Raw genomic sequence first — 18815 nt, forward strand, 5'->3', positions numbered from 1 at the left:
GACAGTTTCTCTTTTCACCACTCCTTGCTGCATGGTCACACACGGGGGAGACTGTTGGCATCCATGTCTTGAGCAACATTTGCTCTCCTGGCACTGGTCCTCACTGTCCTCCACGGTGCTGGGAGCAGCCGCGGGCACAACTCGGAGCCAGGTGGCACTACAGGCCTTGATGGGCGGATCCTGTGGTACAAACACACTCCTGCTGCCCCGGAGCAGGAAAAGCCCCCATCACCTTCCTGTGACAAGACCAGATGGAAACACCTCAGACTTTAGGCATTTTCAGCACCATTCTACTTTCAAAGGGCTGCACACTGAACCCAGTGGAAAATCCCATGGATCAAGACCCCAGCCAGCAGCGATTTCCACCTGGGAGATGAAGGAGATGAGGAAAAACTTACAGGAGGGTCCCCACAGGGCTCAGGTACCTTTCTGGCCGTGGTGGGTACAACCTGCTGTGGCTCTTGGCCAAGGTGGCCTGTGATGTGCTAGAGCAGATCTCCAGGGACCCCAGGCAATCCTCTGTGTCCCCATGTACAGAGTGGATAGGAAAAAGCCTGAGGGGACAGGAGAAAAGACACCTCCCTCCTCCTGCTGGCCCTGGGGGACAAGGGCTGGAGGATGGCTCCAGTATGGGACAAGGGGACAGTACCTGTCTGGGAGCAGGAGACAGGAGACATCCTCTCAGCAGGAGGATGCTGGGAGGAGTGAGAGGGTGACTTGGAGAAACTGGGCAAAATCAGCCAAGCTTCAATGCAGACAGAAGACTAGGTGACACCACCTGCCAGAAACTGGCCAGAGCAGCTCTCCCCTCGTCCAGGCTTTCTCAGAGCAGCCAGGCTTTGACTGCAGGGAGAAGGGAAAAGAGGAAAAGTCAAACAACTGGATATTTTCCCCTTTTCCAACACCAAACAGTTCCGTTAGGGGAAACAGAACCCAATTCCCACACTACCTCAGCACAGGTAGTGATGGACAGTCCTCAGAAAGTCTGATGCGAGGAGACAAGCCAGCACTATGTGACATCTTTTCTGTTTAATTCCACATTTCATTTTGTTTCTGGTTTTCAGGGCTCTCTGAGCCAGCAGCCCATCCATCTGCTCTCGGCCTGTCCTGCTGCTTTCAGCCAGCACACCCACGGGGAGAGACGGGGACCCCAGGCAGCTCCTTCTACACTGAGAACACAGGCAGGGTACACTTCACCTTGGAGCCGAACATCAGGAAACCACCTGAACTCCCTTTCCTCCTTCCCCTCATTCATAAATTTAATAAAATAACAATAATAATAATAATAATAATTAAAACAAAGGCTTATTGGAGCTGTTTCTGCTCAGCTTTCCACAGTCTCTTTTCATGTCACTCTCTGTAATCAGATTTTTCAAGAAATACTGTCAGAAAAAAAGAATAATAATAATAATAATTATAATAATAATAATAATAATTATTATAATAATAAAAAGCATCTGGAACCAGCTCAGAACATTTCTAATGCTTTTCAGCTTGACTGACTTGGAGTGCATTGACCACACCATTTATATTTTCTTCAGGTACCTGCAAGAAAACAAAAAGAAAGGTCATGACCTCCAGCAAAATGGATGACAAGGAAAAGAGAGGCAGGAGACAAAGTCCCAAGGAGGCAGGTACTTTGCTGTTGGACACCTGAACTCCACTGAGAAAGGACTCCACATGCAAGGACACACCTGTTAACCCATGGTATCCCTGGAGTTAAGTTATCCCCTTGCTAAGTGAAAGCCGGCTGGTTTGCTGTCATATGGTGGATGCTCGTGGCGGGGAAACTATTTGGGAGTTTCTCTTTCTCTCCCCTGTTCCTCTCCCCTCCTTTCCCTTCCTTTTGTTGGTGAAGGCCTTGTACACCAGGAGCTTGCTCATGCAAGGTGCCTGTGCTGACTGATTTATGGGGCTGCCTAGGGGCTCCATGGGGTGTTCAGGGGTATCCTACAGGTTTGGGACCCATAAGCTGGGACGACCATGCTGGGTGTCAGGAGAACACACCCATTAAATAAAGAAGAGAACCACCAGTCTGCTTGTGATGGGGTTCCCAGATAGTGTGGTGTAGCATCTACACCTTCTTATCCAGTCTTGTGAGGAGACCTAACCATAGAAGTCCATATACAAAATTATTAGTGGGTATCTTTTCACACTTACTGCAAGAAAAATCTCTTGTAACAGAAGATGCAAAAGCTTTCAGAGCAACTGTCATCAGTAGAAAAGAACATCGCAAGTGACGTTACATCAGACAGAAAAGGGGCATCTGACTGTTACATAAACTCCTAGACACTGCTCAGGGAACAGGCAGCTCTTGGAAAGTGGAAAGAGGACTGAGGGAAAAACGAACTGTCTGTGAGCTGCTGCAAGAAGCCAAAATAATTCACGTTAAGTAAGTTAAAGAAGGACTGTCTCCTCTGTGAGAGGAGGAGGCCCAGAGCACAATACCTGGATTCACTGACAATTTCCAGAGCTCAGACAGTCAGAATACAACTGGACTGTGACTTTCTGCAAGGCTTTTAACAAAACTGAGGAAAAAACCCATGAGAAATAACAAGAAAAATGTTCAATTTTCCAATGGGAAGACAGAATCTCCGATGATGTGTGAACAAAAGTCAGCTTGGAAAGGAAGAAAATAATCTTAAAACAAGCACGCAGAAAACTCTTCCGGGTTAGGAAGAAAACCCCAGCATACCTCCACCACCGGGAACGGGACTTTCCATTACCTCCCCTTCCATCGTTTTTCCCAGTATGCTGAACACTGCAGTGGAGGAAGCTGTTTGACTCCTTGCCTCTCCAGAAGATGAGAAAATAGGAGTCAGTTTTTCAAACCACACTCTCCTCGTCAGCCCCAGCAATGCTCAGCAGTACAGGTCTCTCCGTATGCTCTATTAGCACTGGACAGAAGCAGGAGAAAGCAGCACTGGCCAGTTCTGGCCAACTGACTTTGACCTGCACAGACCCACCTCCTCCCTGAAACACGCTGGGCTGGTCCTTCACTCCCTGAAAAATGCCTGACTCCCTTAATGGCATGGAAATGGTATCAATCACCCCACAAATGTTTGGGCTGGATTTTCTTCAGGACAGACATGCAAATGGTTTTGCTTTGCAGGACCCATCCTGTTTTTATCAACAGTGGAGGAGTTCTACCCCTCCCTGCCCCTTGGAAATGATCCCTGTCCCAGGGCAGCTGGTGCACTGTGCTCACTTCTCAGCCAGTGCACAGATGAAGCACCAAACATGAAGGGAGAAGTAAAGCTCCAGGCACAGTTTCAGTCTCTTCAGAAAGAAAATGCTGGTGAAGGAGAGCAAGACATCTGTGAGCACGAGGCAGCCAAGAGCAAAGCACCTGGAAAGAGGACTCTTCTCCCTTGCTCTCTCTAGAGGGAGCTGGAAACCGTGGCTCTCACCAGCCCTTTAATCACGCAGGGCCATCTCCAACACTGCCTCTATTTCCTCTCAAGCACAAGTCCTGATTTCCAGGGCAAACATCTACAGTGACAGCATTGTAGGAAGACCTCAGTATTAACACCCCAGCGACAAAAACCACCTTAAGATGCACAGTAGAAAAAAAACCAGATCAAAAGGAACAACAAAATTTTATAAAGTGGTCCAAATTGTTGACAACAGGTCAGAACCTTGCATAAAGACAGGGAGGATTTAGAGAAAGGGTTCAAGATGCACTTAGAGCTTGAGAAATGTCACTAGAAGTCATGGTATCTGGGTAGCAAAGTTAGGGAAAATACGACAAAATCTAGGTCAGGGTCTTGGCCAACACAACCACCCTAGAACCAAAAAGTATTAAACCTGGCCAGTGTGCCCAGAGCAAAGTCAGGCAAAGGAGGGCTTGAAATGCACCTTCCAAAGGATGGAGGGGTTTGACAGCTAGAAAAGCATTGTCCAGGTGAAAAGGCTTTTAAAACCATATATAAAGAAAATGCCAAGTAGGAAGGAAAAACACTAAAATACTGCTTTGAGTAAGGAAGATCTGCAGACCTCAGTGCATGGCCTCAGTGCCCTGCCAGCTGATGGGAGGCAACATCAGGCCCCTCCTGTGGGGCTGGAGGCATCAGGATGAAGCACTCCAACAGGGTGGAGCTGCCTGCAGAGTCATCACAATTGTATGGCACAAGTTTTCGGTTAAATACCTCTTTTAACTGACAGGGCTGAGTTCTCCAAATATGGCTTGACACCTAGAAGCACTCTGCACCTTATGCTCTGCACAGAAAGTGGACACCTGGGGCCACACAATGGCAAGAATGTGAGGCAAAGCTAACAGTATTGATTTTTAAATGGTGTTTTATTAGCTTATCTTATCAGCACAGTTAAAATTCAAGAAAATAAGACAAACATATACAACACTTTGACCTTTGTTATCTGAAATAATATTTACTTTTACTCTTTACACACATGACCTATCATCTGCTAATGGTTCATACCAATTGTGAAATTAAAGCTCTCCCTGAGCCCCCCAAAACCTGCTTTGAATTCACTGGAGCTTTCACAGGTCAAAGGTAGGGCCTGAGCAGTGAATTTGCAGTGATGAAAGGAGAAGTATAATGCAATAGAGGGCACATTTAAAAAACCACCACAAAACTCATAACGCAGCTGAGTTTTGCAGCCTTGTTAGCACATGGGCTACTGACTCCCTTCCTCAGGACCAGGGAAATGGGCTCCAAGCCATTCTGCTTCTGGCTACAGGCACAGCAATTTTCCCTTTCCAGGGAAATTCCTCATTTTTGAGGGCGTCCTATAAAGCCAAAGGAAGAGCAATGGTAGGCCTAAAAAGTAAAATATCCATCAGTATAAAAGAGAACTCTGCAAGGATGGCAAGACCCTCATGTTGATGATTGTGCTGTAATTGCTTATGGGCACTCACCAGAACAAACATGGCAACAAACTTAATTGCTTCAAAATTGCCTTCCCTTGCTGTGCTGGCAATTATTGCTCGTTTATCAAAGGTCTGCACCATGAGGAGGAAGATGCAGGGGCAGCAGGGCTAATAGATGGGTTTTGAAACACAAAGGTTAGGGCCATGCAGGCACCAAGAGATGAAGGCAGGGGTCTGCTATTGGGAGACTCTCTAAAATGCTCCCCACACACAAAGGTACCTGGGATGGCCCACCCTTAAGCGGAAGGAAGCACCTAAAGAGGCACCTTCTCCTTAAGGGTGGGTCATCACAGCACCATCCCGAGCCTGCAACTATGTCTGCAGCAAAATGGGAGAGGGTTTGTGGCTCTTTCTAATAAAAGATAGGGTTGCAGCTAACAAGACTGCTCGGAGGGGCTGTGAAGTCTCCATTGCTGCAGGTCTTTAAGGACTGGGAGCAGCCTTTTTCCAGAACAACACTCACTAACACAGCTTTGCCTTTGGGCAGGACTGGGCTTGGTTCAGGAGCCTCTGACACAGGGCAGTGACAGCCAGGAGGAGGCTGGAGAGAGGTGTCTGCTGGGCTATATCAAAGCAAAGGCACTCCAACAAGCTACCCAGATGGAAATGACATTTTCATCATGAGTTTTCTCCCAGGGAAAAGATCTGCCCTATTGCAAAAAAACGGTCTTCATACTCACCAGTGCGTGATCAAACTTAAAAGTACTGATATAGTAGGCTGGGATGTCGGCTGCGGCCAAAGGCTCAGAAATCTGAGCAACAATTCCACATTCATCTGTGGGGAGACAAAAAATCAATCATTGTCTGGAGGGGCTTGCAGAACTTCCAGGACTCACCAACTCCACAGCTACAGAGGGAGTAGTTTGTCTTTACAAACTCCAACCAGAAGGAATCTCTGTAATGAAATGTGTTCTTTCTCACAGAATCAGGCTTTTTTTTGCACATTTAATTTTATTACCTTCTTTTTGCTACAGAGCAGATCTCTAAAGGCACAAAACATTAGAACTGAAACGATTTTCAGAGGTTCAAAGAAAGGCACTGAATGATGTTCAGAAGGAAGCATCACAACCAGCCTCATACGCCCTCCATTTTTCTCTGCTATCAAATGCTTTGCCCAGCACCTTTGAAAGAGGAGATGCTGACCCACCCGTCACCCTGGAGAGATGGTTCCTAGGCTGCAGCCCACCACAGCCCCTGAGACAGGATTTCATCACAGAACATTAATGGGTTGGAATGGACCTTAAGGATCATCTAGTCCCAACCCCCCTGTCACAGGCAGGGACATCTCCCACTAGCCCAGGTTGCTCAAGGCCTTATCCAACCTGACTTTGAACATTGCCAGGGCTGGGGCATTTGCAACTCCCCTCGGCAACTTGTGCCAGTGTCTCACCACCCTGAGAAAAAGTTCTCCCTAATATCTAACCTAAATTTTCCCTCTTTCATTTTGAACCCATTACTCCTTGTCCTGTCACTGCAGTTCTGATGAAGGGTCTCTCCCTGGCTTCCCTATAGGTCCCTTCAGATACTGGAAGGTTGATGTGAGGTCTCCACACAGTCTTCTGTTCTCCAGGCTCAACAGCCCCAGCTTTCTCAGCCTGTCTTCATAGCAGAGGTGCTTCAGTTCCCTTATCAACTTCGTGGCCTCCTCTGGACTTGCTCCAACAGTTCCATGTCCACACAAGATCTGTACACAGTGCTCCAGGTGGGGTCTTACAAGAGCAGAGTAGAGTGGGAGAATCACCACCTTTCGACCTGCTGGCCCTGCTCCTTTGGATGCAGCTCAAGATCTGGTTGGCTGTTCGGGCTGTTCGGTTGGCTTTCTGGGCTTTAAATGGAATTTAAATCGTTCATCTGTCTTGTTCGTTGCAGATAAAATGGTACACTGTTTTCAGATGAAACCTTGAGTTTCACCAATCCAAATTCAACATTTCAACTTGATTTTAAGTTAACATACTTAAACATCACATATGTAGGGGCCTGGTCAGTGTCCTGATGTGCCATCAGTGACATATCTACATATTTTGCCTCTAAGATGCTTAAAGAGAAAGTACATGAAAATTTCCTTCCTGCTACTTTTGTTTGTCTGGTGTAGAAGTTGCAATTAAATATAAAAATTGGCCAAACATTTTTCAGAAATGTTCTTGAAGCTTGTACTTTGTAGCCCATGGGAAGGAGCCCTCATGTTTCCTGAAGATCAGGCCTTTGTTGCAGTATTCAGATCAGACCCTTAAAATTGCAGGGGACACAGAAATAAGAAGAACATGCCTCCAGGCATGAAGCACTTGCTCTGTGTTACTTTAGACCAATATTTTTTTGAATAGAGAAAACATGCAGCACTGAATGTGAAACGTCTGAGAACAGGACTCCCACTTGAACAGCTATAAATCTATACTAAATCTACCAAAGTCAGAGAATAACCCGACCTGGGCCCCTCAGTTCAGGAAGAATGTCGAGATGCTGGAGCAGGTCCAGAGAAGAGCAACAAGGCTGGTGAAGGGACTTGAACACAAGTCCAATTAGGAGAGGCTGAAGGAGCTGGGGTTGTTTAGCCTGGAAAAAATGAGGCTCAGGGGAGACCTCATCACTCTCTACAACTACTTGAATGGAGGGTGTAGCCAGGTGGGGGTCCGTCTCTTCTCTCAGACAGCTATCAGTAAGACAAGAGGGTTTGGTCTTAAGCTCTGCCAGGGGAGGTTTAGGTTGGATACTAGGAAGAAATTCTTTACAGAGAGGGTAATCAGAATGGGCTGCCCAGGGAAGTGGTGCATTCTCCGTCCCTGGAGGTTTTTAAGATGAGACTGGATGTGGCATCAGTGCCATGGTCTAGTAACCACAGCAGTGTAGGATCAAGGGTTAGACCTGATGATCTCAGAGGTCTTTTCCAACCCTGCTGATTCTATGATTCTATGATCTCTGCACTGGAGCACGACAGTGCCTTTGGACCACTGATTTCAGTAATCTACAATGCGTTTCCATGCCACCTTTTGTCCAGTTTTTCTCTTTAATCAGAGCCCCAGCAGTAGCCACCTCCAAAGTCCGGCAGACGAATGCAATTTAGCTGGAGCTGTCAAGCACGTAGCACTTTCAGGAGTATATTTAGAAGTCTGACTTAATAGGTAGGAGTCGAACTCCTCCTGTTTGACAATCTTAGCTCACAAAGTCATGTTAAGCTGCTGACTCTTAAAAACCCTCAGCCTCAGATGGATTTTTCCATACTCCTTGAAGGCCCTGAGGCGACTGACTGCCTGCACACCAACTGATCCCCCAAATGTGACCTACCGAAGCCAAGAGGCTGCCCACCAATCCGCACCATCTTCCACAGTTCACCAGAAGCACTTGTAAACAACAAATTATTAGGAAATCTGTAAAAGCAAAGGAACACCAAACATGGCAATTAAAACACAGCAGTGTGTCAGATTCTGCCTGCGGGGATCTGCTCTTCCTGCATCCCTGCAACATTTGAAGTCAACAATAGCAGGGCAGCAGCTTGGGCAAACTGGGAAAACTCAAGGCAAGTGGGGCAAATGCACCTGCCAGCTCCTCCAAGTGTCCTATGGTAAATCAGCATCCGCTGCTGAGAGAGGCACAGGAAAAGATTTCTAAGAAACAGGCTGTGCCCCAGCTTTACAAACATTGAGACTGTGAAGGTTTCATTTGAGCCACATTTGGACACACCTAGGGATGGAATGTATTTCCATACCTGCTCTCAGGAATGTAAATGTTGACCACTGTTCTTGTGTTTGAGTACCATCAGTGCTTTTTTCCATACTATCCCCAAGAGGTCCCTGGTATCTCTGCAGAGATCCTTATTTCTTAGCAGGGGAAAGGAGACCAGTGGGTAAGAGACTTGCCCAACATCAGTCAGGCGGCCTGTGATGCAGAAGAATTGTCCTCCCAGGTTTCCCACGCCCCAGGCAGAAGCTCCAGCCCTCTGGCCAGTCTTGAAGGAAGACAAAGGTTTACTCTAGTAAGGTCAAAGAAACTTTCAAGAGGGCAATTAACAGTTTGAAAAACAAGTCCCTGGGGCAGGGGACTTGCCCCCAAGAATCAAACCCAAACACTACTCTTTGTTATAAAAGCAGATCTAAGCATTGAGTCTCAGTACAGCATCCTCTCCAGCCTCCATATCTCAGAGCCTTCTGGGCTGTGCAGCTGCAGAAGCACAAACACACACAGAGGTTGATATTTGCTGGGGAAGTCAGTCCCCAGCTGACTTCCTCCTTATCAGACAAATGAGTCATGGGCTCCCACTGCACAGGGATAACTCATGACATAATCATCATAACAAAATTTCGAACCAAGACCAGCCGTGTGTAAAAGAAAAGCAGGAGGACAGCATCACTGACATCCCCATCCTGATTTTGGCCTTTAGCAGTAAAACTTCAAACAGCTACACCAGATTTTCTTTTTGGGTTTTGCTTTTAAAAGCACAGCTAATGAACAATAGAATAAAAATGCCAAAATCACTTCACTCCAGTGTTCCTCTTCTGAAAGTGAGATAACCCTACATCACACTGACTTGTGATTTCACTGAGGGCTTGGACAGACAAGCCCAAAATTCAGACACTGGAACTCACATGCCAGATTTCACTCTGGAAAGTGACAGGATGTACAGACCCATGACGTTGATGCAATGAAGGTCCCAATAATTAACGTGAAGGAGTCTAAGCTGCTTCCTGTTCCTTTGAAAACATCCCAGGTGCTTTTTTGAGGTCCAGGTTACCCTAAGACTAATGCTCACCTCTGCTGTGTCTGCACATCCATGACCAAGGAGATATAACCCTCGATGAGAGAAAAGGAGAAAAAGCGAATATGTCCCGAGTCTTCGTTGCCCACCACCGAGTCTTTTACTCTGAAGAAACAGAAGAGAAGAACATTAACTATGGCTAGAAGAACACAGGAAGGCTGTGAAACCAGAAATGTTCATACACTGACTTAGGGAAGTGACACAGAGTCCTGTCACTCTATACTGCTTTTAATTTTTTAATTTTGCAGGGGGGAAAAAGGCAATCCCCACATCTGACAAACCTCTCCCATCCCTGCCCCAAGGTCCCCTCGCAGGAGGCTGTGGGCCAGGAGCCACAGGCACCAAAGGGCAGCAGCCCAGCCAGCTGTACAGATATGCAGCACACTGATCACATGGCTGCTCTTAACTTCACTCTGAAAGGTGCAAGCTTTCCAAAACCAGCGGGTGTCTTCGGGCACCCTCAAGCCCGTTGGGCTTCCACCTATCAGGACAACCCTCCTGAGTCTGTGAAACCTTCCTCCCCCAGTGCAGAGCACTGGAGCAGCACAAGGCCACAGCAGATCCCTGAGCATCCCAGAGGAGCAATGGGAATCTGTGCTTCCAGATGACAGGCACACCTCTCCTGGAAGCACACTTCCCTGCATGACCTACCCATTGGAGTAAAACATGACATCCATTAGGAGTGTAGCAACAGTAGGAAGGGTATCTGGATCCAGGCTGGTGACGCAGAACATATTACTCGGACTGGAAAGGGGATGAATGACAGACCTCTGAACTGAAAGAGACACATGGACACATACAACTGTGAAGCCACATCTGCAGAAGGTTCCTGTCCCAGCAGCCGTATTATCCATGCACTGGCAGAAGCCGCAGAGAAAGATCAAGGTATTTGTAAGGCAGTTCTTCATAGCTGAAGACATGTTGGCTCTCAGACAGGGATTGAGGGACCTGTGCACAACTTGCTCTTGTGGTGCTCTCCCTGGAGTATAGGGTGGTATCACCCTGAGTACCCAGCCCAGCTCTCTACTCCTAGGGGCTTTCACACCATCAGGTGTAGCCACATGAGTCGAGGGACAATCTAAAGGAGGTGCCAAGACAAACTGAAAAGTGGAAAAAAATTCAGGCTTCCACCATTTAAAAGGCAGGGCTATGGAAGGCATTTCTCCAGCTGTGGTTGTTGGCAGTCCATCCTCTTTTTCCTCATTTCTGGGGATGATAATATCTAGAAAAATTAAAAACCAGCTGCCACACAGCAGTTTGGCAAACACATTGCAGCCAGCGGTTGAGAAGCAGCCAGTATTTAGGCAACCAACTAGTAAATAGAGCAACACAGTAAACTACATACCTGTGCCTAATCAACATGTTTCACTGTGCCCTTCCTTAACGCATTTTTTGTTTAAGGCTCATTTTCTTAAATCAGATGATTTATAGCTCCTGAGTGACAAAACTGAGTGGCACTTCATAAAAACTGATCTCTTCTTTTTTTTTGGTTATGGACAAGAAGTTACACAGAGGTCTCCAGCTAAACATATGTATTTAAGTTGTTCCTTTTCCTAATTGTGCCCTTTGGCTTGATGCTTGTTCCTCTAGACTGCAAACATACTAAGCTTTTGTACAGTCCTGAGCTCATTGTGGCCTTGATCCTCATTGGCACTGAAGTGTGAAAGTTGAACAACAATCTTCTCTGTGCATCACTGCAATACTTAAACAAGCTTTTATAGAAGCCATTTTTCTTTGGAATGTTGAAGCATGGAAATACGGGCTGCAGACAATGTTATTTTTGCAACTGCAATGAACTGTACTTTAACCTTCTATCCTACAAGAGGCATGTCTCCTCCAGAGATGTGAAACAAGCATTAAAAGGCCAAAATTCAGCAAAACTCATCAGCACTGCTCAGAAAGTTAAGAACCTACTCAAATCCTTGGTTGTACTGGGATAGCCTTTTAAGATTACTATCTTACAACAGGATAAACATTCCCCCAAATGTTGGAGGAAGCTAGGAGGCAGGACTTCCACCTCATGTGTCATGGAGACCAACTCCCTGGCAAGCTGAGCCTGTGCTGGTCCTTACCTAGTTTTGGTTTGACAAATCCATTTGTTATCCCAAAGTCATCAGCAGCCACTGTCTCCCCATTCACTACTCTGAGGATGGTGAACTCGGCAGCCAGCGTGTGCATCACGAAGGGCAGGTCTCGCTCACGCACCTGGAGGTGACAACAGGATTATCTGGTGATGGTGTGCTCCAGAAGTGACAAGACACTGTAGTGGAGGGTACATGCTCTCAGGGCACCGAGAAGTGGACACATGACTCCTGCTTGAGCCAGTGGATGTGTAATGATAATTACCATCTGTGGTGTGTAATGATAATTACCATCTGTGTGTGTCTTAGAGAAGCACACTTGATGATACCAGTGTGAGCCTCAGAGTGCTTTTAGGATTGTGAAAAGGGTGTGGAGATTTCTAAGAGGAGGATGTCTCATGTCTTTTCCAGCATCCCTTCAAGAACTCAGTACTTGCCTGTTCTTCAGCCTTGCTTCCTAAGGAAATACGGTTGGGCCCTGTGTGCAGGCACACACACACACACACAAGTGTGTGTGAGACAGAAAAACAGTCTGTCCAAAACGACTTTGGAGCCTCTTGGCCATCACCAGCCAAGAGGCAGCAGACACTGTGTTCCTCTAACTTTCAGAAAACCAATGTCTGAGTGATGGTGGGAAATGCTGCCAGAACTTCCACTGAGGGAGAGACTGTAGTGTGGGCTCAGCACTCTCCTTAGACAACCAGACAACTCATGACAACAAATGCTTCATTCCATGGGAAAAGTTCCTGAGATGTCAGAGAGCCTAACTACAAGGGACAGAACTCTGGGGAAAGCAGACATTGGTACTTCTGCCGCTTCCCAAACAACTTGTTCCCAGAAATGCCTAACTGAACCCTCATCTAGTGGCAGTAACTCTGCCTTTTCCTCTCACATTCTCTTACCAGGATGAAGTCCGTCTGATAGGTGGAGAGCATAAACACTGAGATGTTTTGGTCAGCTAGTGGTGCTATTACTGACTTGGCAATTTTGGTCACTCCAATGGGCTGGGAGCTGGAAAAGCCACCTCCACCAGACACCACGTTGAGGGCAAGCCATGTCGCATCAGCCACGCTCAAGTGTTCCGAGGAAGGAAGCTCTGCAAAGAGACAGAATGGGAGGACAGAGGTTTGTTTGAGAGGCAGGGAGAACCAGGTCCATCATCTGTCAGTATGTGGTTAGCACAGACCTAAGTGCAAGGAATGAGATGAGCCCCCTTATCCAGCCAACCTCGTGGGCTTCCCCACGCTACTCCACAGGATGGTATTGTGCTGGTTTTTACACATAGTGATTGCATCAAATTCCATGGCAGGACTCATACAGATTGTTGAGGACAATACAAGGAGACTCAGTAATTCACCTGGATGGCTGTGTCCGGCCCTGGTGACCTTCCCATGTGAAAACAGCCCAAGGTCTTTGACTTAACTTGAATAATTTCTATCACACAACTTCTCTGAACACTTTACTCAGGCTTTTCTTGTCTCTTTTGTTTCCATTTTCCCACTCTAATCTAAACCCAAATTTTGTTCTCCTGGACTTGAGATGAAGGTTGACAGAACAGCCTTGGCAGTATCCAAGACTTTGCAGATGCAGAGCAGGCACCCTACGCATCTGTGGGCTGCTGCCTCCATCTCTAAAGCAGAAGAGCCACACAGTTCTGTAGAGATGGACGGATTCTGTAGAGATGGAGGGATTACAAGGTAAGCACATACTAGGATAATGGAAATCTTTTTAAGAATAACCCCATTCCATTTGCTTCTAGTCTGTTGTGGTTAAGTAGTTAAAAATCTGCGGCTAAACCACTTAATACAAATTATTAACTGTTTCAAAGAACCCTTAATGCATTAACAGCCTAGAAAACCAGAGTCAGACTCTGGAATGAAGGCATACACTAAGATCCTCTGGACTTTGGATTTTAGTTTGACAAATTATAGAAATAAACAGTTCAGATCCAGATCCAGACTAACAAATGACTAATTTCAGTTAAATCTACTTGGTGTAAGGAACCTGACCTCAGATGCAGATCCAACCAGTAAGGACATAGCAAAGGTCCCAGTGGAAACCTACACACTTAGCTCAGAGGAGAGATACAGCCCAGAAGTCTGAAAAGCATAAACCCCAGCATCACTGCTCCTGCAGTCAGTGCCCTGGCACTGCAGACTTGTCTTCATGTCCACCCACTCCTGGCTCCTCCATACAGTATCCTTTCCTTTTCCTTCAGTGAGACCTTTGGGAGCTGTTTCTGTACAGCCCCAAACACTGTGTAATAAATTCTTAACCTCACCTGCTTCGAATCCTCAGGTACCACTTCCCTGAGACAATGACAGCACTGAAAACCCAAAATGAACTGAATAACAAACACTGTTCATTTTGCTCTCTTCAATAACCCCAACTGTGTGTGGCATGAAAATAACCCTGAGCAAACACACTGCCAAACAGTGGAGATACTGAGGGTTCTGCTTCTGCATTTTGATGTTTAGCTTCATAAGCCAATGTTTTTTACTGAGTAATCAGAGTTTACATGGAATGAAAACTAGACACAGTGAGAGGGGGTAAGTTTGTGCATTAATCAATAGGATGTTACCTTGGTGAGACCAGTGCAAGTTGCTTGCAGCAAATTATTGCAGCAAAATAACCATTTTCTGATCAGACAGCCCTTTGCATCAGAAAAGCACCCCCAAAGCCTAGCTTACTGCATCATCTGGCACGGAGAATCTAGGACTCAAAACAACTGCTGCTGAACTCTGCTTGCCTCAGGGTCCTGTGCTCACCAACAAGTCCCATCCCCAGTGGGCGTGTCCCAGGTGTGCCCAAGTTCACTAATGACACCTAAATGGCAGCGAGAAGAGATCACACAACTTATTTCCCTCTCTATAAACAGAGCAGATGATATTCCTGCTTTGTTCAGGTGACATGGGCCTGGATGCAGTTCATCACATACCAGTTTAAATACTATTTTGGGTCAGAGATATGATGGAAGATGTAGTATTTCATGGTGGACAGAGGCATTATCATGTTTCAGTCCAGCAGCAGCTGTGCTGGAGGAGCTGCCCCAAAAAGACTTCATCAACCCCTTCCTCAGGGGGCAGGATGGCTGATTTGCCCATTGCAGTTGTAATTACTGGGAAGTGTTGATCACATTTGGGTTTATGTGTTTAACAGGTCCTATGAAGTGTGACAGGGGCCATTGCACTTGCTTAAGTAACCTGCTTCTCACAATTCAATTAACTTCGCAAAAAATATATACGAAGTGATTGAAATACCAGTTTTGGACACTGTCTCCACTAGGCAGCCAGACGGAAAAATACAGCCCAAATTTTAAGGAAACAAACTCAGGCTGGAGGATCAACAAATTCATCTAAATATTATCAAATACATCACGTGGGACAGTGCTTTGCCCAGGATCCTGTTAAATGCTGTAAACCCAAGGAGAGCCAAAAACACCAGTTGTAACATTAACACAGAATCACAGAATATGCTGAGTTGGAAGGGACCCACAAGGATCAGCAAGTGCAACTCCTGGTCCTGCACACGACCATCCCCAAGAGTCATACTATGTGCCTAAGAGTATCATCCAGGCACTTGAACTCTGTCAGGCTTGGTGCTGTGACCACTGCCTTGGGGCGCCTGTTCCAGCACCCAAACACCATCTAGGCAAAGAACCTTTTTACACAGACTCAATGAGGTAATAAATATAGAGGAAAATGAGGAATCGCCCATGTTTCAGTACCAACCCACCATCTCCACCACTCAGCCTACGGGAAAGCAGAACTCTGGACACCCCACAGCTTCAGCACTGCCACATCCTCTGTCCTCCCATCAGGCAGAAATCTCTCTGCTGGGTTATCAAGATTCTCTGGCAACTGGTTTATCAGAGTGCACTCACTCCCGCTTCTGATCATGGGGGACATCTCACCTCTAGCTGAGAAGGACCTCTCAAAGGCTTTATTATAATCAGGGGGTTTGTTTTGAACTTTCACTGGGGTGAAGCCTTAAGATTTTTGCGGTTTTGCTGTGTAAGGCTTTGCAGAGCTGCTGCCAACAGCAGGCACCAGAAGCAGGTCAGCTGCTTGCAGGCTCCACAACCATTGTTTTCTGCCCAACATCACAACTACCACTGGCAGAGCAGGGTCCTAGACTCCAGCCATCATTCCATGGTCATTGGCATGGAACCCCACCAGGCTTGGCAAGATGTGAACAATTTGATAGCCCAGGATAATTTTCCCTGGCAGTGCAACACTGGGTACCAATTGCTGGTGGGCTCCAAAAGCCCGTGGGACTGCTCTCCATTGGCACAGCAGTTTTCTCTCATCCAAAATTCTTCCCACTGCATGCAATCTGCAGTGCCACCAAGCAGACAGATGCCATGTGGGACACTGCACCTCCCAGTATTAAACCTCCCAGGTATTAAACAAATGCCAATCCCTGCACAAACCAAACCCAACCAACACGTCCAATAAGGTTTAGGGAGTGAGTAACTGCTTATTCATATCATGGGTTATTTAAAAGGTCAGGGCTCTGTCTGGAGCCTCACTGGCCCATTTGGCAGCCCTAGCTGAAGTAGAGCAGCCTCCATGGCACACATCATCCTGCAAAGAGAAGTGGTGAGTATCATAGCAGCCATAATTGGCTCCTCAGCAAAGATAATCAACACCATTTCCAAGGAGGACAACAAACATTGGCTGAAACCCAAATAAGGACTGAATTGCTGCCGCTGGAGCACTATGCAATGCTGTAAGTACTGTGAGCTGGTGCTCCATGTGGCACTCCTAAAATACCTTTGGAAGGTTGTTGGGCAGATGATGAGATTCCAGCTCATGGGTCTTTGCAAGCAGCCAAGAAGGTCACAGAAAGCAGGAAAGAAAAAATCAGCTGTTTTTACAGTCCTGATCAAAGAGTCAGCCTGACAGTGTGGGTCTGCACAACACTGAGAAAACAACATTTTTTCTGCCTATATTTTCCACCCTGGGGACCCTGCAGTCTCACGCACCCTGCATAGCAAGAGACAAAGCACCAGGAGACAGACCTCCCACTCCAGCAGAACACTGGAAAATGTGCAAAATGCTCTGAGAAAGGGCAGGACCACCAGAACTTTTTTGCCCTTCTGTATCTAATTTAAACGGGTTCACGTTTCTCATAAAAAGGTTATAGTTAAGGGGGATGCACAGCTCCACAGAAGAAATGCATCTCACCTACCCACACCGATAGCTGGGTGAGTCCTATGCAATGTGTTGCCAACCAGTGACCTACTCCCTTCCTCCACAAAAAAACCCTGTTTTCTGTGGAGCCTATTCCAACTTAATGACAATCAGACATCCACTTCAGGACACCTATGTTTTCAAGTGAAATTATAGATAAATGATGGATTTATCATAGTGCTTGGAGAGAAATGAAGGCACTCGGTTTGTTCCTTTGGTGTGACATTTTGGATCATTTCCAAAGCACTTACCTTCACTCAGTACACAAATTTTTGCATAGCAGAATGCCCTGAGTGATGTGCTACTCTCTGGTTTGTTCTTGTACTCTGAATGAACCAATTATTCATATGATTCATCATTGCGAGACTTGTGTTTTCAGACAAATACTAAAAAATAAGGAAATTAAAAAGTGCTGTGGATTTTTTGACCAGCCTTCTGGTTTTAAAAACCTTACACTGTACTTATTTCACCTTTTATAGCTTCCCTCTGCAAAAATGGCAGCTAGACTCTGGCTTATATTAAAAAGACAGGGAAAACGGCTCCTACAATAGCAGGACTCCAATGGTCAGTCACTAGAAATAAAAACACTGCCAAGTGCAAAAGTCATGATAAATCAGGAAAGCTGTCACCGATGCCTCAATGTGGCAGCACAGTTATGTGTATATATATATATATTTAATAGGATTTTTGTGTTTATTAAGGGGTTCTCTTCCCACTATCCAGAAGAAGCTTTTCATTGCTCTGCAGTTTTAAAATCCCATTTTATAATCTCAGGGTGTAAAGCCTGAGCCAAAGCCTAGTGTCTGACTTCTCTGTTGGCTTCACCACACCAGAGGGGTTGGAGAGGTGCTGCCGTGCAGACCGTGCAATGCCCAACCACCAGCGAGCCCACGGGGAGCTGGGGCACACAGGGCTCATTGCCAGCACCCACTGGTGTGGTTTCCTGACATCTGCATAAAGTGCATGTGTTTGAACTGGATATCTCTGCTCGGGAAACATTTTAGGAATTTTTATTCTTTCAGGCACTGTGGAAACTGGCCACGTGAGCTCAAAATCTTGAGGGAAGAGTGGGTGGAAGATAACCACCTGAACCCCATTTCTTTTGAGAAATCAGGCAAAGTAAATATTCCTTTAATGTTGGGAAATGGAGTACTCTGTTTCTCTCACTTCCAGAAAATATCAGAAAGGGGATAAAGCAGGATAAAGGTGTTTATTTATCAATTTCTAAGGTGTGCTCTGAAGCTGGTCCAGTGGCCAGCTTTGTGTGTCCTGGTCCTCACTACTCTGGAAGCATGAGGGTTGTTCCCGATGGATGTCCTACTCCTCGCTTTGCTTTGCTGCATGGACAAGCCGAAGTGATCCAGCACTGTGCTTCCTCTACAGGACCCCACCAGCTCCGAACCAGCTGAAAGCATCTCACATGGCAACAAGCTTGAGCTCATCCTGGGAAGAGGTCAGCACGCTCACGATCAAGCAGCTTTAGCAATTTTCTCCATTTATGCTAACGGTTTGGTCAGCTGCCACCTTCCTCACAGGGCAATATCAGAGGTGATCATTGTATCAGAGAATGGTTTGGGTGGGAAGGGACCTCTACAGGCCATCTAGTACAACCTCCCTGCAATGAGCGGGGACATCTTCAACTAGATCAGGCTGCTCCAAGCCCCATAACCTTGAATGTGTCCAGGGATGGGGTATCCACCACCTTTCTGGCAACCAGAAGTGCTGTGCCAGAAGCAGGAACAGAAGTGAGCTCTGTGAACACGACTTGTGACGTGAGGAGTGCAGTGCCTCCAGCACCGTGCTCAGGCTCAGGCTCAGATGCATAAGCTGGCAGTGAGACATCTCATCCAGGGCACAGCAGGGGTTTTTAGAGCTCTTCATGTTTATTAGATACCAAGTGG

General features: G+C 46.5%; 1 protein-coding gene across 3 annotated transcripts in view; it reads right to left on the minus strand.

Moving 5' to 3' along the window:
• Positions 1-1317: 1317 nt before the first annotated feature.
• The window catches only part of CASTOR2 (cytosolic arginine sensor for mTORC1 subunit 2), a 123069-nt gene continuing 105571 nt past the window's right edge, over positions 1318-18815 (minus strand). The window contains exons 3-9 of one of the 3 annotated variants that reach the window (XM_032707846.1): positions 12622-12815; positions 11711-11843; positions 10290-10413; positions 9633-9743; positions 8171-8253; positions 5572-5666; positions 1318-1545 (exon numbers count right to left, since the gene is read on the minus strand). In XM_032707846.1, the coding sequence (XP_032563737.1) occupies positions 1480-1545; positions 5572-5666; positions 8171-8253; positions 9633-9743; positions 10290-10413; positions 11711-11843; positions 12622-12815 (806 nt within the window). In that variant the 3' untranslated portion in view covers positions 1318-1479. Of the gene's footprint in view, positions 1546-4281; positions 4782-5571; positions 5667-8170; positions 8254-9632; positions 9744-10289; positions 10414-11710; positions 11844-12621; positions 12816-18815 lie in introns of those variants that run through there. The other 2 variants (XM_032707844.1, XM_032707847.1) reach the window with 2 other exon arrangements.

This window comes from Chiroxiphia lanceolata, chromosome 20 (assembly GCF_009829145.1).
Source record: "Chiroxiphia lanceolata isolate bChiLan1 chromosome 20, bChiLan1.pri, whole genome shotgun sequence".
Taxonomy (NCBI): domain Eukaryota; kingdom Metazoa; phylum Chordata; class Aves; order Passeriformes; family Pipridae; genus Chiroxiphia; species Chiroxiphia lanceolata.